The sequence below is a fragment of the Bufo gargarizans genome, chromosome 2, assembly GCF_014858855.1.
Source record: "Bufo gargarizans isolate SCDJY-AF-19 chromosome 2, ASM1485885v1, whole genome shotgun sequence".
In the NCBI taxonomy this organism is placed as follows: domain Eukaryota; kingdom Metazoa; phylum Chordata; class Amphibia; order Anura; family Bufonidae; genus Bufo; species Bufo gargarizans.
In genome coordinates, this window is record NC_058081.1 from 621471015 (window position 1) to 621498899 (window position 27885).

Below are 27885 nucleotides of genomic sequence, written 5' to 3' on the forward strand. Positions count from 1 at the left end.
TCAGGTTTATATTTTATTTATTTTTTGTCTTTTTGTTTTATTATTTAAAACCATACACATCAATGAGTGGACTCCAAGAGCCTCATTCCCAAAACCTGAGGTACCCATTACTGCACAGTAATTGTCAACATTACCAAATTTTGAGAATGAGACCATCAAGTGAAAAAGGGCACCCTCTGCTCCCCCCTCCCCCGGCACGCTGAAGTACAGATCAGGGCGCAGGCATGGCTGTCACGAAAAAGGTGGGGGAGGTAGGGGACGGGCACCATGATATTGGCCTTAAAACCTCTTTAAACTGTTAGGGTCCTTATTTAACCCTGATGAGAACGGAACCCATCGCCACCCACAGACCACCGCAAGCTTCCTCACATAGAAGGTGGAAATGCCAGTCAGGTTTCGAGATCCGGTTCTTTACGGAGCTTTTTTATTCCTGCCTGCTCACCTATTCATCCCCACTGAAGCCGTTCATTAATAAATACGTGCACTGTAAGCCTTGATCCCCGCACAGAGGAAGGATAGGGGTGGGGCAGATGGGGGCTGTTACGTAGACTAAGACAGAAGATAGGAGGACAGTCGCGTGTTTGCACTGTTCCCCGCTATCGCATTAAACAAAGACAACTCAGCTGAGCTTGTGGAAGTACACGCCATTTGACCCCAGAAAAAAAGGCCTCAAGTAAACAGTGTTGGGGTCTACACATGGATTTGTCATACACAGTTCCCCCAGGCAATGGAGAAGAGCTTCAGCGACTGTGCACCCCCATCAAGAGCACATGGAACAGAGCGCCTCTGTGTTAATATGGACGCTATAAAGGAATTCAATCAATTTTTCTTTCTTTAATAAAATTATGTAGTCAGATCAGCAAATAAGACTCAGAAAACAAATTCTGCTCGGAAAAAAAAAAAAAATAGTAAGGCCACCAAATCTGATGAAATGACTTATGGTGGGTCAAACTAAGGAAAGTCTCCCTGTCACAAACTCAAATTCAGAATTATTCTTGATGGCAAGAAACACTGGGGAACAAAGGCTGGGGACCATATATTAACCTAAGGAAATAATATATGTCTGCTCCATTACAGAAGGAAGAGCGCAGTGAAGTATCGCAGAGCCAGGTGGCAGCACGGTAAGTACGCAAGTTTCATGTGCACGCGGCGCTTCCTCCCAGAGGCGCAGGGACAGCAGCAGGACTGGGAGACGCTGGACCTTGCATAGGTCTTTCCATGTCGGGAGCTCAGCTTGGATATATATAACTTTTGTGGTGGTGGACGGGGGCCGAATGTAAATGGGGCGACACTTGGATAAATGAGCAACAAGAGGGAACATGGAAGAATGGGGAGGGATAGAGACAGGTGGGTGAGATGGATGGCGGGTTTCGCACTCAAAAGCTGCGTAGTTCTATTTCAGGCAGCGTTCAAAGTAGGTGGATCCTATGTAACCCCCCCGCATGGACCGCTGCACGTTCTGTTCAAACAGGCGTCTGTTGTTCTGAAGAACTTCGGCTGCTTCTTTATTTAAAGGGTCTTCAGGGTTCGGCTCCTAGAAGGGAAACCAGTTAGAATCAATGAGAGTAAGGACAATGGTGACACCTAGAGGCATAAAGAGGCATTACGCAGCCCTCAACAAAATAAGATTGATTCTATACAGTATGTGTATAATTTATCGTCATTAATTAAACATTTCTGGCGCAAAGTTCCTGCAACTGCAAGAATCTGTAACTTCTCCCCGCTCACGCCAGGTCTAAAAAAAGTGGGCAGGGAAAAGGACAGCCAGCAGAGGCCTGTCTCATTAACCATTTTCTACGCCCGTTTTAGGTGTAGAAAAGGGTTTCGGAAGCTGTCTTCCATTTAGAAGTGGCAGAGGATATGGCAAAGTTATGTAGAGGCCTGCGCTTCTTCATAACTCAGGGGGATCCAGAGCACGGGCTTATTAAGACCAGTGTCTAAAACGCCGGTCTTAATATATAACCCCCATCATTTTTTTTTACTTTAACATGTTCCTACTTACCAAGAAAAGATACTGCAGGCCATATATTATAGAGTTTATTGTGAGTACAGGCTTCCAATCTTCCCTATGTAAACAGCAGAAGAAAGTAGAAAAAGTTAAATGGGTTTTCTGGGTTAATGCATTGTATGTTTGTATGATCAGTCCTCAATATCAGATTGGTGACAGTCTGACAGCCCGCACCCCACCAATCAACCTCTGATGTCAGACGTAACATTTTGAACAGAGCCAAACGTTCAGCTGCGTTCAAAGTGTAGTAGCCGTGCCAGGTTACTGCCGCTTAGATCCAATTCAAAGGAGCGTATTCTGCATCACTCGCACGTTTAACTACCCAAACTCACAGCACCATGGGTCAGGCCGTGGCACCTGTGAGTAATAAGGATTCATAATACACCTAAAATAGGCTCTTGAGAATAGCCGATAACTCCAATAGACTACAACTGAGAGGACAGCACGTAAGTGAGGCTAGGGAGTCCGTCGTGGCCTGCTATTGGCTGCCCAACCTGTGCGGGCATCGGAAGCGATGAGGATGCCAGGGAGCAGGATAAGTATAACCTGTATGAGGGGCATTATCGGGGTTGTATAACCCCTTTAACGCACATAAAATAAAATGCCCAAAGCTTGATGTGAATGTAGCCAGGAAAGCAACCCACACCAACCATCTCCCCAATCTCCACATGGGGGATCCGGGATTTCCCATTACAAGACTCAGAAGTCCTGGGCCAGTTCCATACCTTAGAATATTTAGGCAGACATTTCCCTCTAGGTCTATGTTTGGATGATATACCATAGTCTCACACTTCACTTTTGGCGGGTCATGAGGGTAGCCCTGTCCAACCTGGAAAAGAACATATCCGATAAGAATCCTTAACCTGCTGCAAAAGGTGAATGCAATGACTGATTCACCAAAAAAAGCCCCCCATCCCACATACATTCCTGTGCTGTGTCTGTTCTGGAGCAATCCTCTGATGTGGGATGGTTAGTACTGCTGGAATATTAGTATCTGCAAGTTACACTATGGGCTGTCTACTTAGCTTTGTCCTATTCCAGGCAGTGAGTAAACAGCACCAGGGTAAAACGCTCCCACCAAGGATGTCTATGGGTTCCAAGATTCTAGCTATTCACCATAAAACCGCACACAGTCTGTATGCTTAACTCATGTCCACCATAAAAACAGCACATTCTGTATGCCTGGCTGTCCACTAGTGTTGAGCGACACAAGCTTCGGATGCTTCATCTGAAGTCGCTTTGTTCAAAACTTCAGAATACTACTACACGGAGATCCGTCTCCGTACAGTATTAGAATGTATGGTCTCCGATTAGCCGAAGTAAATTATTTGCGAAGTTGTGCGTGACTAGTAAGTACCTCGGAACCAAAGCAGGGTTCAGTTTCAAGTTTTAAAGTTTGTTGAATAACTTCGGTAGTCGATTCTTAAAGTCATGCACGAGTTTGCGAATAACTGACTTCGGCTCATCGGAGCCCATACATTCTAACACTGTACGGAGACGAATCTCCGTACAGTATTATTCAGAAGTTTTGAACTAAGCAACTTCGAATGAAGCATCCGAAGCTCACTTCGCTCAACACTACTGTCCACCACAAAAACAGCACTCTCCGTATGACTGGCTGCCCACCATAGAACAGTGTGTTTGGGACGCCAGGTATATTAGGTCCACAGCGTTATACACGTCTGAGCACACAAACTACATCTGCTCATAGACATGATCACATCAAACCTCCCATAATAGAATTATAGATGCCACAGACCACAGGTTGCCAACCTTTTCATTGATATTCAATTTTGAGTGATGGTCAGACGACACTGAACTCAAAAATGGAGGACAGACATACTAAAATGGTTATCTGTTTTTTTTTTTTTTTACTTTACCAGTGCTGGGAGCTTTGTTTGATAATTTTATTTTTTTAAAGAAAACCCCTAACTTTCCTGCGCCATCACTGTCCTCTCCCAAGGTAAGCAGCAGTGATTGTCTACATACTGCAGCAGTCGATCACTGGCCTCATCGGGCTCGCGCCATGCGCTGCTGAGGCCAGTGATTTGCTGCAGCAGTATACAGGACGGCACTGCCTTTATCTTCAGCTTTAGGGAGAGGACAGAGCCGGACGCACAGAAAGAGAATTGTTTTTTTTTTTTTTTACCAGGCTTATAGCACTATGGTAAAATAAATAAAAAACCTTGACAACCCCCTTTAAATGTGTATGTGTGGGGTGGGGCTGGGAATCATGAATTTGCCAATACCTATATCAGTGTGACTAGTATTCTGCCATCCAAATTGGTGGTTAGGATACATCTGCAGTACTGTCAGCTACTAGTAAATATGGCCATAACTCAGGACTCCTTTGGTGAGCTATACCGCAGGGAGTCAACAAGGCACGTGTGGCTTCTGAGCCACGGGCTGGAGATAACATCGTCAGCAACGCCCATTGATATTGGTAGGAACACCTAACAAATATATAACGTCCCTCTTCTGATAACATGAAGATTGAGTCAATGGATGTCGTACATCTTGACTTGACACTGTACCACATAAAAGGTTAGAATATAAAATGAGAATGCTTGGACTGGGGGAAAATGTCCATGTGGGTAAGTAACTGGCTCAATGATAACCACCCTCTGTTTTCTAACAGTAACACTAAGATTGGGTGACTGTCACTAGTGGGGTACCTCAGGGGTCAGTATTGGGCCCTATTCTCTTCAATATATTTATTAATGATCTTGTAGAAGGCTTGCACAGTAAAATATCAATTTCGGCAGATGACACTAAAACATGTAAAGTAATTAACACGGAAAAGGACAGTATACTGCTAGGGATCTGGGGATCAGGATAGATTGGAGGTTTGGGCAGAGAATTGGCAGATGAGGTTTAACACTGACAAAATGTAAGTTTATGCACATGGGAAGGAATAATGCAAGTCATTCGTACATACTAAATGGTAAAATACTGGGTTAGGGTACTTTCACACTAGCATTTTTCTTTTCCGGCACTGAGTTCCGTCAAAAGGGCTCAATGCCGGAAAAGAACTGATCAGGCATTCTGAATGGAGAGTAATCCGTTAAGGATGCATAAGGATGTCTTCAGTTCAGTCATTTTGACTGATCAGGCAAAAGATAAAACCGTAGCATGCTACGGTTTTATCTCCGGTGAAAAAAACGGAAGACTTGCCTGAATGCCGAATCCTTGCGCAGACCGAAAAGAAAAAAAAAGGTGAAAAATAGAAATGCCGGATCCGTTTTGCCGGATGACACCAGAAAGACGGATGCGGCATTTCAATGCATTTTTCTGACTGATCAGGCATTACAGGATCCTGATCAGTCTTACAAATGCCATCAGTTGGCATACGTTCAGGCGACGAAACTGCTTGCCGGATCACTCTGCCGCAAGTGTGAAAGTAGCTCAACACTGACATGGAAAAGGACAGCAAACTAGCTGCAGAAACCAGTGTCAGGCAGCTGCTACCAAGGCCAGAAAGATAATGAGTAGCATCAAAAGGGGCATAGATGCCAGTGATGAGAACATAGTCCTGCTACGTTACAAATCCCTAGTCAGGCCGCACATGGAGTACTGTGCGGTCTGACTAGGGATTTGTAACCTAGCAGGACTGTACAGTTCTGGACTCCTGTGAACAAGGCAGACAGACATAGAGCTGGATAGGGTTCAGAGGAGGGCAACTAAAGTAATAACTGGAATGGGGCAACTACAGTACCCTGAAAGATTATCAAAATTAGGGTTATTCACTTTAGAAAAAAGATGATTAAGGGGCGATGTAATAACTATGCATAAATATATCAGGGGTCAGTACAGAGATCTATCCCATCATCTATTCATTCCCAGGACTGTGACAAGGGGACATCCTCTGCGTCTGGAGGAAAGAAGGTTTGTACACAAACATAGAAGAGTATTCTTTACGGTAAGAGCAGTGAGACTATGGAGCTCTCTGCCTGAGGAGGTGGTGATGGTGAGTACAATAAAGGAAATCAAGAGGGGCCTGGATGTATTTCTGGAGTGTAATAATATTACAGGCTATAGCTACTAGATTTCTGGAGAAGGCTTGTTGAATGAGGAAACATGGCTTCCACATTTTTTTATGCCTTTCTCTGGATCAACTCACAGGATAACAGGACTGATCTAGTCTTTCTTCAGCCTTACAAACTATGTTACCAACATCTCAGATAACGTACCTTAAAACTGAAGACAAATTTTCCACCTTTGTAAAAACCCTTAAAGAATGAAAACAGAATGAAAATTAGCACCACCATATAGATCAGATGACAGATGATGCCTCCATCAGGAGGCACCGAGTAATGGCTTTTACATGGGCCAAGGATCGGAGCAATAACCAGAAACAAAATGTTCCTATGAACAGACTTTCCCAGTAACTATGCAGATGATCAACTAATGGTCGACCAAATACTTGTTCGTTGGGTGTTTGCATCTTTCACGCGACACCTACAGCTATAAATGAGCTGGCTATGATCAGGAACAATCAATTCACTCCAGATAACTGCCGGCCCGTGTAAAAGCACCCTTAAATAGTCAGAGCTTTACTACAAAGACCTGTGTTTGAAACCTTGACAATGATATAACAGCTTTACAGCAGCAGCCTGACCCGAGCTTACAATTCAGATGGCTCCATCCTGAAATATTAATGGCATCTTTATAAAATGTCATCCTTACAGTTAAACAGTACATAATAATGCAAGTAAATGGGATGTTATGTCATGGGGAGGGGGTGAGCCTTGACGGCAATATAAAACGAGATTTTTGTGAACTCACCTGTAAAATCTCTTTCTCGCTTTATTCATTGGGGGACACAGGACCGTGGGTATAGCTTGCTGCTGCCACTAGGAGGCGACACTAGGCTGAAAGCTGTTATGCTCTCTCCAGGCTGGAGGGGGTATAGCCTGCAGGGGAGGAGCTATCAGTTTGTGCTTCAGCAGTAGGAGAAACAGTACCGAATCAAAAACATAACTGGTAAGGACCACTGCCCAACAAAAACCGAACCGGACACCAGTCCCAACCGGCAACTCGGACCCACTGGCCTCAGAACAACAAGAAAAAATGGGTGGGTACTGTGTCCCCCAATGAATAAAGCGAGAAAGATTTTACAGGTGAGTTCACAAAAATCTCGTTTTCTCGCTCATATCATTGGGGGACACAGGACCGTGGGACGCCCTAAAGCAGTCCCCGGGGCGGGAAAACAACCACTGGCCCCAACTCCCTCATGTAAGACACTACACTGCGGCCTGTAACACTCTGCAGCCGAGAGCAGCATCCGCCGAGGCGAAAGAATGCACCCGGTAAAATTTTGCGAAGGTGTGTAAAAGACGACCAAGTCGCTGCCTTACACAATTGAGACGCCGGAGCGTGGTGAAGGTGAGCCAACGAAGCCCCGACCGCCCTTGTAGAGTGAGCCGTGATACCGGGAGGAGGAACCCTGCCCTTGGAGCGGTAGGCCTCGGCAATAGCCGATCTAACCCACCGAGCAATCGCCACCTTGGAGGCTGCCAAACCTTTACGAGGACCTTCCTAGATCACGAACAGTGAGTCCGTGCGTCTAAAGGGGGCCACCACTGACAGGTAGATCCGCAATGCCCGCACCACATCCAGACGGTGGAGAGCCACCTCCCTAGGATGAGAAGGCTCAAGGCAAAAAGAGGGCAGAACAATGTCCTTATTAACATGAAACGCCGACACCACCTTCGGAAGGAACGACGGCACCGTCCGGAGTACCACCTTGTCTTGATGGAACACCAAGAAGGGTTCTTTGCACGAGAGCGCCGCCAGTTCCGACACCCGACGGATGGAGGTAATGGCAACCAGAAACGCGACCTTCCACGAAAGCATGTGGAGGGAGGCTTCTCGCAGAGGCTCAAATGGCTCGGACTGGAGCGCCACCAGCACCAAATGCAGGTCCCAGGAATGCAACGGCGGCCGATAAGGGGCCCCGGTGTGAGCCACTCCCTGTATGAAGGTCTTGACCGGGCCCAGTACCGCCAGTGTACGCTGGGAAAAAAAAATGGAAAGAGCAGAAACCTGCCCTTTCAGCGAACTCAGAGCTAGATCCCAGCTCCAAACCCGCCTGAAGAAAGGCCAGCACCGTAGGGAGGGAAAACTTCCTGGAAGGGAGATTGCTGTCCTCACAGAATTTAAGGAAAGACTTCCACGTTCGATAGTAGATTTTGGCAGAGGAGGGCTTCCTAGCCCTAATCATCGTGCGAACGACCGCATCTGAGAAACCCCTTTGCTTCAGCAGGAAGGTTTCAATAGCCACGCCGTCAAACGCAGCGTATGTAAACCCTGGTGGAAGACTGGGCCCTGTGAGAGCAGGTCGGGTCTGAGTGGAAGAGGCCACGGCACGTCCCCCAGAAGAAGAACGAGCTCCGAGTACCAAGCTCGACGAGGCCAGTCTGGGGCGATCAAAAGCGTCTGAATGCCCTCCATCCTAATTCTGCGAAGGATCCGCTGCAGGAGCGGCAACGGAGGGAACACGTACAGAAACGCAAAGTTGTCCCACGGTGCCACGAGAGCGTCTACGTCGTACGCCATCGGATCTCTTGCGCGAGACAGGAAGCACAGGAGTTTGTGATTTAGCCTGGATGCCATCAGATCCACTTTCGGGCGACCCCACCGGAGACAAAGGTCCTCGAACACCTCCGGATGGAGAGACCACTCCCCCGAGTCCACCGTCGTTCGGCAGAGGAAATCCGCTGTCCAATTGTCCACACCCGGGATGAATATTGCCGAGATCACCGGGACATGGGCTTCCGCCCACTGCAGAATCCTTGCGGCCTCGTTCATCACCGTCCCTCTGCGAGTCCCCCCTTGGTGGTTGATATAGGCAACCGCTGTGGCGTTGTCCGACTGTATCCTGACCGGACGGCCCTGCAAATATGGGGTCCAATGGCAGAGGGAGAGGTAGATGGCCCGGAGCTCCAGTATATTGATTGGTCTCTGTCGGAGTCCAAACTAACCTAACGCCTTGGGCTGTCCGGGTACCGAAGACCCCTCCCCAGCCACGGAGGCTGGCGTCGGTCGTAATTACCGTCCATGACACCTGGCAGGAAAGACTTCCCCGAAGGACAGGTGGTCCGGAACCATCCACCAGGTAAGAGCCGCGCGCACGGGCTGAGACAGCGAGATCCTGAGGTCCAGCGAATCCCGGGACTTGTCCCAGGAGGACAAAATGAGCCGCTGAAACTCCCTGGTGTGGAACTGGGCGAACGGTACCGCCTCGAATGAGGCCACCATCAGACCCAGTACTCGCATGCAGCTGCGAATCGACACCCTGCGGTGCTGGATGAGCAGACGCACCGCATCCTGAAAGCCCGATCTCTTGTCCAGTGGCAGACGTACCACGGCAGCTTCGGAATCCAGAGTCATGCCCAAGAACCTGATCCGAGTGGTAGGAGACAGGCATGACTTCCTCAGGTTGAGAATCCACCCGAAGCGAGTGAGCGTGCTCATCGTGATCCGAAGACTCTCTTCGCATTGCGACGCTGTAGGGGCCTTGACCAAGATGTCGTCCAGATACTGGGAGAAGGGTAATGCCTCTGGATCGCAGAATCCCCAGAAGAGGGGCAAGAACCTTCGTAAATACCCGCGGGGCCGTCGCCAGACCGAACGGCAGAGCGACGAACTGGTAGTGATCTGACTGGATGGCAAATCGGAGGAACCGTTGGTGGGCTGTGGAGGTACGCATCCTGTATGTCCAATGACGCCATGTGCTCCCTTTTACCAGTGAAGCAACCACGGAACGGAGGGACTCCATTCTGAACCTTTGAACCCGCAGATAACGGTTCAAAAGTTTGAGATCCAGCACCGGCCTCACATCGCCCTCCTTTTTGGGGACCACAAACAGGTTGGAATAAAAACCTGTAAACCGCTCCTCCGCGGGAACAGGTGAAATCACCCCCCGGGAGAGCAGTGACCGGACAGCGTGCAAGAAAGCCGCGGCCCAGACGGGATCCCTGGAGGGCTGGGAGAGGAAAAAACAGTTGGGGGAAAGAGACCTGAACTCTATTTTGTAGCCCGAGGAGACGACCTTGAGCGCCCATGCGTCCGGAATGTGGGCGTGCCAAATCTCCTGGAACAGGAGGAGACGCCCCCCCACCTGAGAGGGTGGGGACAAACCTTCATGCTGAAGGCTGCTTACCAGGGGCTGCGCGAGGCTGCTGAGCACGCGGACGCCAGGCCTGCTGGGGCTTAAAGGATGGGCCCTTCCGCCGATCCTGACTGGGCGGTCCCACCACAGAGGTGGGTGCTGAACGGGTGCCCGAAAAACGGCGAAAAGGACTGGAAGCGAGAAGACGCAGATCTGGACTGAAAAGGCCGCTTTGCCTTGGGTTGGGGCAGATGGGTGCTTTTCCCACCCGTGGCTTCTGAGATAATCACATCTAGTTTGGGTCCAAACAGCCGAGACCCAGAAATTGGAAGCCTCAACAGGGAGCGTTTAGAGGAAGAATCAGCCTTCCAGGCCTTGAGCCACAACTCCCGGCGGACCGAAGTGGCGAGAGCCGAAGAACGGGCGACCATCGACCCAGCATCCAGTGCCGCTTCACTGAGATATTTTCCCGCTTGAGAAATTTGGAGCGCCGACAATTCAAGTTCAGCGGGCGGGAGGTTGGACACAATGTCCTGGCTCAACCGGAGGGACCACTCCGAAACCGCCTTGGCTACCCAGGCAGAGGCGAAAATCGGACGCAATGCTGAACCGCTCGCCGTAAAGATTGACTTAGAGAGTGACTCTATGCAACGGTCCACTGGATCCTGGAGGGAAGAGCCATCCGCCACCGGAATGGTCGTAGATTTTGCCAAGCGAGCCACCGGCGGGTCCACCTTCGGTGGGGAGGACCATTGTTCCACGGTCTCGCGTGGAAAAGGGTAGAGTAGGTCTAGGCGTTTCGGAATAACAAAACGCAAACCTGGCTGGTCCCAAGCCTTGGTGACAACGACAGAAAAATCTTTGTGTAACGGGAACGCCTTGGGGGTCTGTTTTGCACGCAGAAACTACACCCCTTGTTGGCTAGTGGAGGGAAGGTCCTCCTGAACCCGGAAGGTGTCCCTTATTGCCGAAATCAGGCTATCCACCATGGATGCAATCTGAGAAGAATGCTCGAGATCCATATCTGCATTCGAATCCCCAAGCTCTCCCTCTGACAGTGCGTCGCCTAAAAGGGAGGACGCCTGTGAATGGGAGCCAGGAGCAGGGGGGGGATGCTGAGGCGTCAGAGGAGGAACGGGTGCCTGCTCTGGGACGCTTACTAGGAAGTCTGCCTCTGGTTTGTGTGCAATGCGACTGTGCGGATTGCACCGGTGGCGATTTCTCCACTAAACGACCCAGCAATGAAAGGGTGGAATGGGAGATCTTAGAGAGGTCTTCCACTGCCCGTGACAGGGACCTTGCCCAGTCTGGTTCACCCTGGACAGGACGATCCAGGGCTTCTGTGTGCTGTTGTGCCCTAGGGGGATGGCTCTGTGCAGGTTTCTGACATGCAGAGCACAGTGATAGTGACTGACCACGAGGGAATTTTGCTGAGCACACAGAGCAGGCATAGTAAGTGGTCTTACAAGGTGCCCGAGGGAGGGGGGGGGGGGGGGGGTCAGCGGCCGGGTCAGACATAGTCAAATCTCCTGCTGGGTGGGGTATGGATCGCCTACCAGTATGGAGGTCCCAGGTCCTGTGTCCTACCCACGGAGCGCCGGAGAAGAAGCAGGAAGTTTAATCAGGGCGGGAGAATAAGCCACGCCCCCTTCCAGCTCGGTAGCGGCAGCCTAATGCTGAAGCGAGTCCCCCCCCTTGAGGAGCCCCACGTGACCGCTGATGCTGCGGTCAGCGTGCCTAATGCTCCCCCATGATCCGTGCCTGCCCGCAGCAGTACAGGGACCGCTGCGGCGAACGTAGTGCCCGGCGCCCTAAGAATGCGTTCCCAGGCGCATAAGCGCAGACTGGGGCTATGCTGCCGTTTAATACCGAACCCGGTTAATCACGCGGAGCGGAGAGGTAGGAAGGCGGACAAGCGCGTGGGGGGGGGGGGGGGGTTTGGCGGTATCGGACCGGACGATGGGGGACGAACATGTAGGAGACCCTCTCCTTTGCCGACATCTCCACATGGAGTGTGGAGGGAAGAGCCTTTGGGGAAGCCACTGGCAGCTGAGGGCGAAGCAGATCTACTTACCTGTCTTCATCTGTGTTCTTCACCCTCAGATGCAACACCAGCAGGGCCACCCTATGACCGCTGGCACCAGGCGACAGGGGTCCGGGCAGAGAAGGGCTGAAGAGAGGGTGACCCTTTTGCTGGGGGGGGGGGGGGGGGGGGGAAGCAAGGCGGTGAATCAGGTACACCGGCCAGCCTCCCGGGGATACAGGGACGCAAGCGACCCTGTGCCCCCTTCCAAGAATCTGTGAAATTTTTTTTTTTTTAAATACAAACGCCAGGTCTGCCTCCTACGACACTAAGCTAAAAACTGATATGCTCTCTCCAGGCTGGAGGGGGTATAGCCTGCAGGGGAGGAGCTAACAGCTTTCAGCCTAGTGTCGCCTCCTAGTGGCAGCAGCAAGCTATACCCACGGTCCTGTGTCCCCCAATGATATGAGCGAGAAAATAGACTGCACACATGTCCCGTACACTCTAGAGCAGATGCGCATTCATTTGCTGACAGCCTGGCTCCCTGGTAGAATGACCAGGATCAGAGGACCCAATCCTGGAGTATATACTATTCTTGTCCACAATTGAGGACAAGAAAAGGCATTTCATCAGAGGGCCTGCCATGTGCATTCTGCAAAATGTGAAACGCACACAGCCAGTATCAGTATTTTGCAGATCCGCAATTTGTGGACCGCAAATGACATACGTCATGCGAATGCACCTGTAGTGTAAAACCTGACAAAAAGAAAAAAACAAGGAGGTAGACAGTGCTCTGTCAGACCCATAGAAGCGAATGGAGCAGTGGACCAACATGTGCATTACTGCTACGTTCAGAAAGGGGACAGCAGTTGGACCCCTGCGATCTGATTTTTTAGTACGTATCCTTTGGATAGGTGATATGAGATTTTTGTAAAACTTACCAGTAAAATCTCTTTCTCACTCTTCATTGGGGGACACAGGAACCATAGATCTAGCTATGCCTCTGGCAGCTATACCCCCTCCAGCCTGGAGAGAGAGCTTCAGTTTGTGCACAAGCAGTAGGAGAAGCAAGCCAACCAACGAAAAAAATAAAAAAAAAATAAAAAATGAAGAAGTGGAACATCAGCCATGCCAAGGACCCAACGGGGTTCTAACCAGCAACTGCCACCACTGTGGCCGAACAACATACTAGGTGGGTGCTGTGTCCCCCAATAAAGAGCGAGAAATAGATTTTACTGGTAAGTTTTACAAAAATCTTATTTTCTCGCCCATATTCATAAGTATGAACCTGGTAACATTTTGTGAAAGTGTGTAAGGAGGACCAGATAGCCGCCTTACACAACTGTGCAGCCGAAGAGTGATTCCTCAGAGCCCAAGATGCGCCCACAGCTCTGGTGGAGTGAGCCGTGACACCTAAGGGAGAAACCCTGCCCCGGGCGCGATATGCCTCCACAATTGCAGCCCGAATCCAACGTGCGATTGCCACCTTGGAGCCGCCAATCCCTTGTGAGGACCCTCCAGAATGACAAAAAGGGAGTCCGTACAGCAAAAGGGACCGGAGGCTGCCAAATAGATCTTACGAGCTCTGACAACATCCAAATTGTGTAACTCCCTTTCCTTAGGGTGTGAAGGAGAGGGACACAGTGAGGGAAGGACAATTTCCTCTTTGATATGGAAGTCAGTGACCACCTTCGGAAGAAAGGAAGGAGCAGGCCGGAGAACCGCTTCATCTTTATGAATAACCAGGAAGGGTTCTCTGCAAGAGAGCGCTGCCAACTCGGACACCCGTCTAATGGAAGTGATGGCTACAAGGAAAACTACCTTCCAGGACAGGAGTCGGAGAGAAATCTCCCACAAGGGCTCAAAAGTGGGAAGCCTGGAGCGCTGAGAGGACTAAATTCAGATCCCAAGGCGCTAAAGGAGGACGGTACGGAGGGACCGTATGTGCCACACCCTGAAGAAGAGTCTTTACAGGCCAGGGTGTGCTGGAGAAGGATGGAAAGTGCGGGCACCTGACCCTTCAAACAACTAAGGGCCAGACCAAGGTTCAACCCTGATTGAAGAAAGGACAGGACCGTAGGGAGAGAAAAACGAAGTGGTGGAACATTTCGGCTTTCACAGAAAGCCAGGAAGGACCTACGGGTCCTGTAATAGATCCTGGACGATGCAGGCTTCCTGGCCTGAATCATAGTGCGGATGACATCCGCCGAAAAACCTCTTTGCGTTAGAATGGCAGTTTTAATGGCCACGCTGTCAAACGAAGAGACCTTAAATGCTGATGGAAGACCGGTCCCAGCGAAAGAGGGAACCTTGAGGATGTCGTCCAGATAAGGCATAAGGAAGATGCCTCTGGAACGGAGCAGGGCGAAAAGAGGGGCCAGAATTTTTGTGAAGACCCAAGGCGCAGTCGCCAGCCCGAACAGGAGGACGACAAACTGGTGATGATGGTCTCTAAATGCAAACCTCAGGAAGCGCTGATAACTCCACGCAATGGGGACGTGGAGGTCAGCATTCTGGATATCTACGGCCGACAGGAATTCCCCCCGTTCTAGAGAAGTAATTACGGAACAAAGGGATTCCTGTTCAGCAGTTTGAGGTCCAGGATTGGGCGCACAGAGCCCTCCTTTTTGGGGACCGCAAAGTAGAACCCATTGAAACTCTCTGCTAGGGCAGGGGAACAGGAGAGATGACTCCTCGGTCCAGGAGGGACTGAATGGCCTGGGAGAAGGCAGTCGCCCGCTCTGGGTCCCGTGGAGGACAGGATTGAAACGCGAACTCGATTGCTTATCCTGAAGATACAATCTCGAGTGCCCAAGCGTCGGAGACGTGGGTCCACCAGACGTCTTTGAAGAGAAGAGGAGGCTGCCCCCCACCCTGTTGGATGGGGGCGCACCTTCAGGCTGAGGATTGCTTAGCCGCGGAAGGTCTAGCGGCCTGAGACGCCAGGATGGCTGTGCCTGAAAGGACGGCTTTTTGCGTCAATCCTGGGAAGTAAACCCGCCCCCTCAGTGGAAAAGCTTGACGCGGGGCGGGAACTAGCGAAACAACGAAAAGGTCTACCACGTGAGGAACCTGACCTAGCGTGAGAGGCACGCTTCGCTCTAGGTTGTGGGAGATGGGTACTCTTGCCTGCCGTGGCCTCGGAAATAATCTTGCCCAGCCGTGTACCAAAGAGACGGGCGCCGGTGAAGGAAATCACGGTTAGAGAACGCTTTGAAGTCGCGTCCGCTGCCCACACTCTCAGCCAGAGCTCGCGTTATAAGGTGACTGCAAGTGCTGAAGAGCGCGCAATGAGGGCGCCTGCGTTCAAGGACGCTTCGCAGAGGAACTTCCCCGCCTGGGCAATCAGTTGTGACAAGGATCGAAGATCCTGAGCGGGTACCACAGATACCAAGTCCTGGTCCAGCTGGCTGCCCCACTCAGAGATTGCCTTTGCCCCCCACGCAGGAGCGAACACGGGCCTAAGGGCTGACCCTGTAGCAGCAAAGAGGGACTTCGTCAAGGATTCCATTCAACGGTCTTCAGGGGTCTGAAGGGAGGATCCATCGGCCACAGGAATAGCCGACACTGATGGGTCGACCTTAGGAGGGGATGTCCACATGGACACACAATCCGCTGGGAATGGATATAGAACATCCAGCTTTTTTAGGGTGGAAAACACATATTTGGATAATCCCAAGCCTTAGAAACCACCGCCGAAAAATCATTATGGCGAGGAAACACCGTCGAGGCCTGTTTCGGACAGAAAAAGGACACCCCCTGCTGGTCAGTGGAGGGGGGGTCCTATCATCCTTCACCTGGAAGGTGTCACGGATGGCAATGAGGCTATCTACAGTGGAGGCCAACTTGGAAGGCTGCTCCGTATCCATGTCCACAACAGAATTCTCCTTCGGACGGCAAGTCCCCAGGATAAGAAAAACCTGAGAGATCGTACACGGGGTGGAAAAGGAGGCGCGTCAGAGGAAGAAACGTGGTCTACTCTGGAACGCTTTGTGATTGACGGATTCACCAAAGGGAGGTGACCTGGGGGGGGGGAAGGGGGGGTCTCACCCGAGCAAGAAGCTCTGAAGGGTGCATCCGAGGGAGATGCAGCTTTTGCTGGTGGCGGATTCTCAACTAAGCGACCCACTATAGAAAGGGTGGATTGGGAAATTGTAGCAAGGTTTTCCACCGCCTGAGAGAGTGTTCTGGCCCAATCCGGCAACTCAGATGTCAAGGGGGGAGGTAGCAGTACAGGCTAAAGGGGGGCCCCCCCCTGCCTGGGCGCCTGACAAGCAGAATCTGGTTGCCCGCAAGGGAATTTTGCCTGACACATGGAGCAGACATAATGGACAGCTATTGGCAGCTTGGTATGAGCACCCGTGGGGTCAGACATGACGGCTATCCAGGAAGGACACAGCTGAGGTGGAGAGGGTACAGTGACCTGAGGAGAGGAGACAATAGTTCCTACCAGAGCCAGGAGCGAAGTCCGCAGTCCCAGAAAGGAGGATCCTGAACACTGTGGCGGGAAGAGAAGGCCCCACCCGCTCAGCATCTGCCGCAGCGGTGTGCGTGCCAATCTGTAAACCCCACAGCGCCTCCAAACAGTAACCTGCCTGTGCCGCCTGTCCTGCAAGTGGGAGCTTGTGCCGCTTCCTCTATGTGGCTGGACCAAGCGCCCGATAGTCCCTCCCCCTCCCAGCATGAATGTACTCCTCTGCTCCGGATCAAGTTACTGCAGTGGCTCATGTATAATAAATTCACCCACAACTGTGCAACCGAATCGCTGCCGGTCGAGTCACGCAGGAGACCGGAGAGAGCCTCTTCTAGAGAGGGAGGTCGAAGGCCGGGAGCAGGCATCACTTATCGGTCCTGCTGCCATCTTCACCCTTCCTCTTCTCCAGCAGGGCCACCCCTTCAGCTACTGGCAGGACGCTGTGAGAGGAACTTGGATGGGTGACCCTTCCGCTGGCGGGATGCAGGGGAGCGAGGCTGCCCTGGCCCACCTGGTCTTCTTGTGGGGGAGGAGGCAGCGTGGCGGACCAACGCTGGCGTGCTCCCCCGGGAGAACAGGGAGGCTAGGCGACCACTGTTTCCCACCTGAAAAATAAAATTTTTTAATAAAAAACCTTCAGGAGCTATTGACACTAGAAAAAACTGAAGCTCTCTCTCCAGGCTGGAGGGGGTATAGCTGCCAGGGGAGGAGCTAACAGCTTTTCCTAGAGTCAACGCCAACTAGAGGACATAGCTATACCCACGGCTCCTGTGTCCCCCAATGAATATGGGTGAGAAATACTATTCATGGGTTCTCCAGGACAGAACAGCGATGGCCTAACCTTAGTTAGATAAGGTTGCGCCAGAGCCACATGTGAATTGTGGTAAAATTATGGCAACAGATGCAATATCGCAAAAATAAAGTACAAAATATAAACACTTTAAAAATTCTGGGTATCGTTGTCTACTGAAGAGCCTGTCTCCTATAATCTGAGGTTCAGCGTCTGGTGTCCTAGATAAGAGCCAGTAAACAGGTCGTGTGTCTGCTTCCTATTAACCTACTTAATCAACTTTTCCTCGCCAGTTAACAGATTGCTGATCCAGAAAATTAAAAAGTAAAAATCCTGCGTATACCAGAAAAGCAGCTGCTGCTCCTATCATAGTGCAGGCCACGCTCCAAAAGGACAACTATCTGTATCAGAACCGGACGGCACAACAGAGCGGGGAAGGGTTTGTTTCCGCTGCAACCCAAGGCTAGGTTCACATGGTACCAAGTTTTTCTATCCTGATATTGTTGTTGTAGAAAAATGAGAGGGTCTCCGTTGGTACTGATGAAAAAAGTCCAACCAGAATTAGAGGCAAACAAACCCTTTTAACCATGATGAAAGCTCCATTGGAAACCTATGGACCGTCAAATTCCACTGTTTGGGGGGAGAGGTTTGGAAAAAATAGCCAAAGATGACGTGAACCTAGCCTTAGACGTCATAGGATAGGTCATGGTGGAGAACTCCCTTTAAGTTGCCCACTGATGACACTGGTTCAGACGGCCAGCAGGAAAAATGATCACAGTCATTTGGCCCCTCAGATGCGGCGATCGCAGCATCAGTGGGGTTAATCTAAGAGAGGAGGCTAACTCTGCCTTCCAATTGGAGCCCCGGCGGGCAAAATCGCGGGCTCGGATCTGTTTACATGACAGCCTGGCACGGCTTCTCAGCCAGAGTATCAGAATCACAAAGACCACAATAGTATTCTATTACAGTCAGGTCCATAAATATTGGGACATGGACACAATTCTAACGTTTGTGGCTCTATGCACCACCACAATGGATTTGAAATGAAACTAACAAGATGTGCTTTAACTGCAGACTGTCAGCTTTAAAAGGGACCTTTCACCTGGCAAAACATTGTGAACTAAGTGTCACGATCTGTACAGCGGCGCCCAGGGATCTCACTGCACTTACTATTATCCCTGGGCACCGCTCCGTTCTCCTTCTAATACCCTCCCGTATCTTTGGTCACTTGGTTATAGTAGGCGGAGACTTAGTTCCTGGTTATAGTAGGAGGAGACTGCCCTTGTTCTCCTGGGCGTCTCCTTCTCCCAGGCTGTAGCGCTGGCCAATCGCAGCGCAGAGCTCACAGCCTGGGAGTTTTTTCTCTCCCAAGCTGTGAGCTCTGCGCTGCGATTGGCCAGCGCTACAGCCTGGGAGAAGGAGACGCCCAGGAGAACAAGGGTAGTAGTCTCCTCCTCCACCCCAAAATGACCGAAGATACCGGAGGGCATGGCAGGAGAACGGAGCGGCGCCCATATAAGTGCACTAAGATCCCTGGGCACCGCTGTATGTAGCCTGATACTCCGTTCACAATGTTTTGCCCGATGAGATTATAATTCCTACACCGTTCACCTGATTTGGATGTAAATACCCTTAAATTAAAGCTGACTGTTAAAGCATATCTAGTTAGTTTCATTTTAAAACCAATGTGGAGGTGTATAGAGCCAAAAATGTTAGAACTGTGTCGATGTCCCAATATTTATGGACCTGGCTATTTGTCTATGGGACATAGGATCAGAAGAACACATGTCAAAGTCTCATATGAGGACTAAAAATTAGTGGGGGGAAAAAAAAAGTTTAAATATAAAAACACAAAAATAATAAAAAAATTCTAAGAACTCTCCTTTCCCATTTTTACTTTGGTCACCTTATTCCCCACATAAAATTGAATAAAAAAAGATAAGTCATCACCCCAAAATGGTACCGTTAAAAACAGCAGTTCGCCCCACCTAAAACAAGCAGCTATGTAGACAGAAATAAAAATGTTATGCCTGTCAGAATATGGCGAACAAAAAAAAAAAAATGTTTTTAAAGTAAAACATAAGAAAACTAAATAAATTTGGCATCACAGTAATCGTTTGTCATGTTACTTTTAGATTTGCAATTTGTTTCCGATTTCAACCCACAAAGAAATGTTTTCCCATTTTCCAACACAAGATGTGGTAAAAGAAATAGTGGCGTTAAAAAATACAAGGCCTTATACAGCTATGTGAACATCTTAAAAATAAAAATTAAAACAAGGCTCTTTCATTTTTCAGTGCTCCTTTAAAAATAAAAATAAAAGGTGAAATCTGATTGGTTGCTATGGATAACTTAGCCAGTTTTCCCTTACACCAGTTTTGATAAATCGTACCCTTATGTTACCTGCACAAGTTGCAGAATACGTGCTGTCTGTCCATGCAGATTCTGAAATTCTACTTTATGTGAAGTTCTGGCTGCTCCTCAACTTCATTTGGCAGAGGCTGCACAGGTGCCACATCTCCCCCTCTCTACCCATGACTGTCTCACATGAAACCCGACAACCTGCATGGTGGCCCGACTACTCCCCCCCCCCCCCCCTTTCTCTGCACTCGCATGCGTCACAGGTGTACCTCTTGGGGTGGGGGCACACAAAGGAAGAAGAGACAGAAGGTGCTAGCAATTTGGCTTGCTTGTGTCAGAAGAGTCACCTCGGCTCCCATGACTCTGGATGTCAGAGGTGATAAGTATGCAGGCAGTGTGTCTGGTTTATAGAGGACCACAAGGGACTGCCTCCAGGGGCCACGAGGGCGGCCTCCACTCTCCATGGGTGAGATGTAGGCAGTGAAGTTACTGGAGCCCCTCAAGGAATCTGTTTAATGGAGGCCAGTGACAGATGCCATGTAGCATCTATTATAGCCTCCATTAACCTAATACTGGGCATCACCATATCTTGACTTATACCTGCCAAATAGAGGCCAAAACCAATCCTTCTGACTAACATGTATGACTGGAGCTTTCCCGACAAAGCTAAACAGAGCAAAATTCTAATTGCAAGAGAATCAGTTCACAGACTGCTGCTGATTACAAGAGCTGTTGTTTATTTCCAGGAACAGTGCCACCCTGAGGCTGTATCTAGTACTGCAGCTTAGCCCGAATTAGTTGTAGGTCCTTGGCCAGTCCATGGACAGTTGTGGTGTTTCTGGTAGGGAAGTTTTTTTTCTCATTTTATAAGTCCCTTTTAAGAGCCCAATTAACTCCTTAAAGGGGTCTTCCCTTTCAGGACATTTTTGACATAATCTATAGGATATCCCGCCGCTGTTATCTCAAGAACAGGGATAGAAGTCAATGGACAGCTAACAGCACACGTGTGACCACCCTACAGGACCTTCGAAAATAACCTAACGCTGGCTCAGCCATTTTTGAACATCTCGGCGGTGTATGGAGAGGATGGTACACGTGCGCGGTGTGCTCTCCGCTCACAGCGGGCTCTATTCTTGATAGAGGAGCGGGTCAAAGACATATGCTATTGACGTGCCAGAAGGGGAAACTCCTTAAAATTGGAAAAACCCTCCCAAAAATGTCACTTTTTTTATTGTTAATAATTAATGCGAGTCTGCAGTAAATCTTGTTGGCACACAACCCAGGGAACACTGTTGCATTTTTAACCCCTTAGTGACATTAATTTTAGCCTTAGGAATCAATAATATTTTCCCCCTTCGTGTTCTAGCAGTCATAACTTTTGAATTTTTTATTTTGCGGGATTGGTTTTAGTTTTTAGGAACCATTTTGGGGTATATATGATGTATTAAATAACTTTTTATTATTTTATTTTTAAGGGGAAAGATTGGAAAACAGCAATTTTTACATTATTTTGTGGAATTTATTTACGGTGTTCACTGTGTTGTAAAAATATTTTATTATGTGTGGGTCTGTACACGGATTATAATACCACATTTCTACATATTTTTACTCACTCATTCTCCTCCACACTCACAGGGAAGGGGTCTGCTTTATCTGCTCATATCTATGGTTTTGTACCAGCAAAAGATATTGTATTGTTTGAAAGCTGACATTCCAAGCTTTCAGACAACACCAGAATGAGAGCAATATGTTCAGTACAGGGGAAGATATCACTGATAGAATTCAGGATGCTGTGAATGAAGCTGAAAGTAAAAGCAGGTTTTACCCGCGATTATTCCTGACTTGATTTCTAACAGTGATCTCTCCTCTGTTGCTTGGATTTTAGCTGTCATTCTGGTCTTCTGAAATGTCAGCTTTCAAACAAGACCAGTTGCATTTTTCTAGCGGCTACCATGCAGGAGATAGCAGCATTTAAAGCAGAACAGTTAGCTGCCCGGGCTGGACAGTGTCAATTTAATGTTCCTCTTTTGCCTTCTGGTGTCATAACTGTTTGTTATGTCGGACTTGTTATTTAACGGGACAGGTTGTACTTTATGTGCGCTCCCTTTTCTGGTACACATACAGTACACTGGCATTTCATTTTGCAGAGGAAAAAAAAAAAAAAAAAAAAAAAAGCCATTTATTTTTACAGCATACACCGATAATCATGAATAATGCTATAAATTTATTGTCCAGGTTATTGCAGTTGTGAAGATAACATATGTTTAGCATTTCATTGTGGGACTTATTTTTAATGAAAGGGGTTCACTGAGACCAGGAACCCCTTTTCATACACCATGTTTCCTGCACTAAGCTCCCTTCTCCTCTGCTTCTGGTCCCCGCTGGACCAGATGTGTGACGTGCCATCGACAGGCACGACACTGCTGCCAGCGGTGATGTGTGTGGAAGGGAGCTCATGGCTGGAAACAGAGCACCGGTGACAGGCGAGACTTGTGCACCCTGGCACATGAAAAGGAGTCCCAGGTCTCGGAGAACACCTTTAAATTAAATAACGTCATTTTTAATGAACCCTGGCTTTCTGCCTATACAAGCTACGGGCTCTGAATGCCACCACCACTGTTAGGGTCCATTCACATGACCGTATGAATGGGTCCGCATCCATTCCGCTTGCGGACCCAGTCCTTTCAATGTAGTTCTGTTTCGAGGCCCGCAAAAATATAGAGAGTCCTATTCTTGCATTTTCTACATAGTGCCGGCCATGTGCGGTCAACAAAATGTGGAACGCACATGGCTGGTACCTGTGTTTTACGCATCCGCAAAACACTTCCGATTGTGTGAATGTAGCCTTAGACGTTGCTTTGTGTGATCAGCAGATAGTCCGTGCATAGACTTGTGGAGAACGCGACCCTGAGACACTCACCTCATCGGGGCAGATGACTAGTTTGAAATTTAGGAGGTCGTCGTGGTCTGAGAATTCTATTTCACACGTCTTCGGCAAATTCAGTTCATTAATATCTGGAACACAAACAGCAGCTTTGTGAATAAGAACGGCATGTTACACAGGTCCACGTGCGGCTCCAGCCATGACCAACCCTATTAAACCAGGCATATTCACGCTTAGTGAAATTATATAATTTTTTTTCTAGGGTGAATAGTTGTGGAGATTCCAATTATGATCCAATACACCCTTCCAGGTGAGCTTGTTTCAGAGAAACCAATCAGAAAGATTATGAGGAATGCTGCTGCCCTCCGACTTGTCCTCTCAATGTGATTGATAGGTAGGACGTCAGCATCACAGACATGGTATGTGTGCTGTTAGACTTGGGGGGTGCAGCAGGCAGTCACTTCATGGACCATCAGATCCCCAGCAGGACACCACCGAGGGCTAACAGAGCTAAATGAATAGAAGAACATAGAATCAAATCTGTCAACAGCAGCTTGTTGGCGGTTTCTACACTGCAATGAAATAAAGGGGTTAATATGTTATTGTTATAGAGACACTATAGTAGCCAAAGAAAGAGCTTCACCGGACAATCCAATTATTTAATCCAGTTATTTTCACCAAGAACTGTGCCAGGGGGCACACCCGCTGCAACTTCTTGGCTGCTTGTGACCTCTTGGCTCAGATCTCAGAGGACCTTTCACCACAAAATACAAAGCAATCAGCAGGTTACAGAGCAGGAGGAGCGGAGCAGACTGAGGTATAGTTTTGTGGGAAAAGGTTGTAATTTATCCATTTAAATCTTTACATTGAAGTGTATTAGTGCTGGATTCGGCATTAAGTGTTCCGGCAAAACAGATCCGGCTTTCCGGTCTGCGCAGACCTTTAAAAGTGCAAAAGAAATTAATACCGGATCCGTTTTTCCGAATGACAACGGAGAGACACAGATACGGTATTTCAATGCATTTGTCATACGGATCAGGATCAGTCTGACAAATGTCATCAGTTTAAGTCCGGATTGCCGAATCCGGCAGGCAGTTCTGGCAACAGAACTGCCTGCCGGAATCCTCTGCCGCAAGTGTGAAAGTACCCTTACATCTGGTGGCGTTAGAGGCAGAGCTTGTTAAAGGGTTTCTGTCATGAGAAATAACGTTATGTAGCGGACTGACATTAGCGATGTGCAGTACATAACCGTATGCTTTATAACTCCCCGCCTGCCGCAGTTCTCTTAAAATAAAGACTTTTATAATATGCTAATGAGCCTCTAGGTGCTATTAGGGCGTTGCTTCAGCACCTAGAGGCTCCGTCTACGCACCCTTTGGCAAGGCCCAGGTCCAGCTGATTGACGTCTGCGTTCTCAGTGTCCCGTAAATCCCACGCCTGCGCCGTCCATTTTAGTATTCAGTGCAGGCGCAGTGAGTGAAGGACGCGCTCCTGCTGCCGGCTTCCTCACTGCGCCAAAGGAAGGAAGCCGGCAGCAGGAGAGCGTCCTTCACTCACTGCACCAATTACTAAAAGAGACGGCGCAGGATTTACAGGACACTGAGGAGAACTCGAAAGTCAATCAACTGGACCTGGGCGTGCCAAAGAGTGCGTAGACCGGCCTCTAGATGCTGAAGCAACGCCCTAATAGCACCTAGAGGCTCATTAGCATTTTTTTTAAGTCTTTATTTTAAGAGAACGGCGGCAGGCAGGCAGTTATAAAGCATACGGTTATGTACTGCACATCGCTAATGTCAGTCCGCTACATAACGTTATTTCTCATGACAAACCCTTTAAGAGCTCATTTGCATCCCTTTCTTCCCCGAATTCCAGAGAAGTATGTATAGCCTATAAGTCTCCTTGCGCCGATTAAGGCGTTCTCTCCCCAAGGAGTGAGGTACCCCCCCTCCCCAAAGTCCTTGTTCAGACCTAATGGAGCGCTGGTCATGCTTGCCCCTCTCAAGGTCTATAGGACTGGACTCTGCTATCTCCATCAGCCCTATAGAGGCAGCAGTCAGATACTTAACACCTATCCTGTGGACAATGCGGACGATGGGAGTATCCCAGGTATAGGAGGAGTGGCAATCTGATAATGAGATGAGAATTCAGGATCTCCGGTAAACCCCTCCCCCGATCAGTATGGACCAGGATATGTGACCCATTCCTCTAGAATCCTGGACATTCCATAAAACGGAAACACCAGCTATTTGCGGCTGACAACCACTTTCCCGGGATCGCTGATGGCAGGTAGGTCTGGCTGGGGGAAGACCCCCTACCGGTAAAAAGCCCCCCAGACAAGGATTACAATGTAACGACTGATATGCTGGGAGCCTGCAGCGGGTGTTGCTGGTGCCTGTGTACACGGTCCGGGCTGAGGAATGTGAGGGGCCGGCAGCACGGGGGCTGCTCTGGGAACCGAAATCAACACATCGATTGTGAAAAGAGACGCTTGTGATGGACCAGGTCCTGCAGATCTCAGAGCGGTCAGTCAGGCTAGGTCCAGTACTGACGGGTGATCTGGTCATTTTCGGCAGGATCTGTGCACAAGGAATCGGGGTCGAGGGTCAGATCATTACATGTTCAGTGTATATGGCTACTAATCCCCCCTCCCCCCAAAAAGATCAGTGGGAGCAGCACGTATGTAATGTATATCTGGCAACAAACCATCTATTGTTTTCTGTTATCAGCCGCTGCTGGTATGGCACATCAGACAAGGCACCGGTGACAGTGACAACCCCTGAGAAGTCAGGGGGCCATGTGTGCTCACCCGCCATTCAAACACCTAGATCTTGGCGGCTACACAGTCACTAACAGGTGGGGGCTCCCCAATTCCTCCTAATGATGTCCATGGGGCAATCCCTTTAAGAGGCCATTTTCTGAGTTATACGATAGAGCTGATTTTAATTGCGGCTGTTAACCCCCCGTTACCTCAATATACCCCAATGGGGTTTCATGGGCTGCAAATGTGAAGGAAAGCTGAACGAACCCCAAAAATCTGCAGTTCACAGAGGACATCCAATAAAATACTGAGAACAGCTTCTGTGTTGGGGGATGGAAACGGGCACCGACAACCCCTCCGGGCGCACCCTGGCTTCAGAATGGCCATTACAACCGAATCTACCAATCAGAACCCATGTTTCCTCTTCCCACCACATTTCAGGAGCTGAAAGCTGAACTCAGATTGGTCGCTATGGACGAAGCGGCCACGCTCGGTGACCCAGGTCCTTTGTGTCCCCCTGATAACCATTATGGTCGCCGTTGCGATTGGCAATCTTTGGGATCCGATTAGGTTTTTTTTTTGGAATGTCCAGAAATGAAGAGGGTTTTATGATAATGCTTTAGGATCTCAAGCAGAAGGGGAACTACAAGTCCCAGCATTGAGGGTAAGCAGAAACTTTTGGTACTGGGTCAACTAGGAGTTGGAAAATTCCCCCCAGAGCGCCCCCCTTCCCCAGGTTCAGTAGTGTGGCACTGGCGCCCCCCACAGGCTGAGTGCACGGCTGCAGCGCCCCCCAGTGGCCGCCCAGCAGGGCTGCAGCGCCAGGCCCTGCTCACCTTTCTGGATGCGGAGCTGTGCGGCGGACGCCTTCTTGCTGCTCCCCTTGGTGCCGCCCGCAGATTCCTCCTCCTTCTTCTGCTGCTTTAGGGAGAAGAGTTTGATCATGATGCTGGATTCCCCCGCGGGCCTCTCTCTTTCTCTCACCCGGTACCTCCGGCTCTCCCTGTGTCCCGCACCGGGGGAAGCTCCCGGCCTCCCTCCGTCCCTTCCTCCGTCTGCCTCACGTACAGGCCAGGCCGCAGCCGGGGAAGCCTCCGCCGAGAGCGCTAGTCAGGAGGCCGGACGCAGCAAACACTAGGCCGGCTCTACCCTGAGCCCGGCAGCGGAAACACTATGCTCTGCGGGCGCTTCACTCTGGCTGCTGCTACTGCGCAGGTTCGGAAACACTCGTCCCGGCACTCGGCAAGTTCCGGAAACAGAGACCCTGGCGTTCGGAAGCCGTCCCGAATGGCTTCCGAAACTTTCGTCGCGTCAGGCGGCAAATTCCGGAAACGTTCGGAAGGAGCTCGAGGTGCGGAAGTGACGCGTAGTGTTTGGATATGATTGGATCTTTGTAGTCTCTGCGTAGTTGCCAAGGGTTACTTTCGGGAGAGATTGCTGTCACCTTTTTGGGTATGCTGCCGGCCCTGCAGGTGGATCCATGTGACCAGGGATTGCTATATAGCGGGGAAGCCATAGAAATAAATGGGGTTGCAACTTGCAAGCTGAGGCCAGTGAGAGCCCGGAGTTGCAGGGGAAAAAATTCAGGCCTTCTTGATAATTATAATTTTTTTATCATTATGGAGTGGCAAGTCTTGAGGGGTCCCAATTGAAGTTTTCTTTATGAGCGCCCGGAGAGCTGACACAGACTCACGTGCTTAAAGGGAACCTGTCACCAGGATTTGGCTGCTAGATGGCCGCTAGCACATCTGCAGTCCCCAGGTCCATGGGCGTAGCTACAGGGGGTGCAGAGGTAGCAGTCGCTACTGGGCCCAGGAGCCTGAGGGGGCCCAAAGACCCTTGTGACTCATAAGAAGACACACAATGCACTGAGGGAAGGGGGGCCCAAGCTGAAATCTTGCACCAGGGCCCATGAGCCGTTAGCTACGCCCCTGCCCAGGTCCCATAGCTCTCTGTGCTTTTATTGTGCTAAAAAACAGTTTTGATCCATATGCAAATGACCCGATATGAGTCCTGTATCCGGAGATGAGTCCAGCGTAAAGGAGCCCAGCACCGCCCCGGGTCCTCCGAATCTCCTCCTTGCTGGCTGACGTCACAGAGCTGGAGCGCCGAAATCTCGCGATGCGCGAGCTAGCGCATGCGTAGTTCGTTCCCTGTGCTGATGCCAGTACAGGGAATGAACATGATGCCGACAATGCGCATGCGCTAGCTCGCGCATCGCGAGATTTCGGCGCTCCAGCTCTGTGACGTCAGCCAGCAAGGAGGAGATTCGGAGGACGCGGGGCGGTGCTGGGCTCCTTTCCGCTGGACTCCTCTCCGGATACAGGACTCATATCAGGTCATTTGCATATGGATCAAAACTGTTTTTTTTTTTTTGGTTTTTTTTTAACTTTTAACTCTTTTATTGAGTAATATTGTAGGTACAGATATTTAGCATCGTGTAAATATAGACGCAACAATTCGCCTTCATAATA

General features: G+C 49.6%; 1 protein-coding gene across 1 annotated transcript; it reads right to left on the reverse strand.

The window, feature by feature from the left end:
* On the reverse strand, positions 1–26654 carry UBE2M (ubiquitin conjugating enzyme E2 M). The gene is made up of 6 exons (XM_044282111.1): positions 26248–26654; positions 22690–22784; positions 6199–6237; positions 2734–2837; positions 2003–2066; positions 1–1534 (listed from the first exon to the last, which is right to left on the reverse strand). The coding sequence occupies exons 1-6, from the start codon at positions 26354–26356 to the stop codon at positions 1394–1396; spliced, it is 552 nt and encodes a 183-aa protein (XP_044138046.1). The 5' UTR covers positions 26357–26654; the 3' UTR covers positions 1–1393.
* Positions 26655–27885: the final 1231 nt, after the last annotated feature.

Bases quoted from the DNA above. Each gene is read 5' to 3' on its own strand.
- UBE2M (XM_044282111.1), bottom strand. From the start codon at position 26,356: ATGATCAAACTCTTCTCCCTAAAGCAGCAGAAGAAGGAGGAGGAATCT. The intron at 22,785-26,247 runs GTGAGCAGGGCC...TTTGTGTTCCAG, and splicing joins ACAGCTCCGCATCCAGAAAG to ATATTAATGAACTGAATTTG. The intron at 2,838-6,198 runs GTACGTTATCTG...GTTCTTTTCCAG, and splicing joins AATTTGTCTTCAGTTTTAAG to GTTGGACAGGGCTACCCTCA.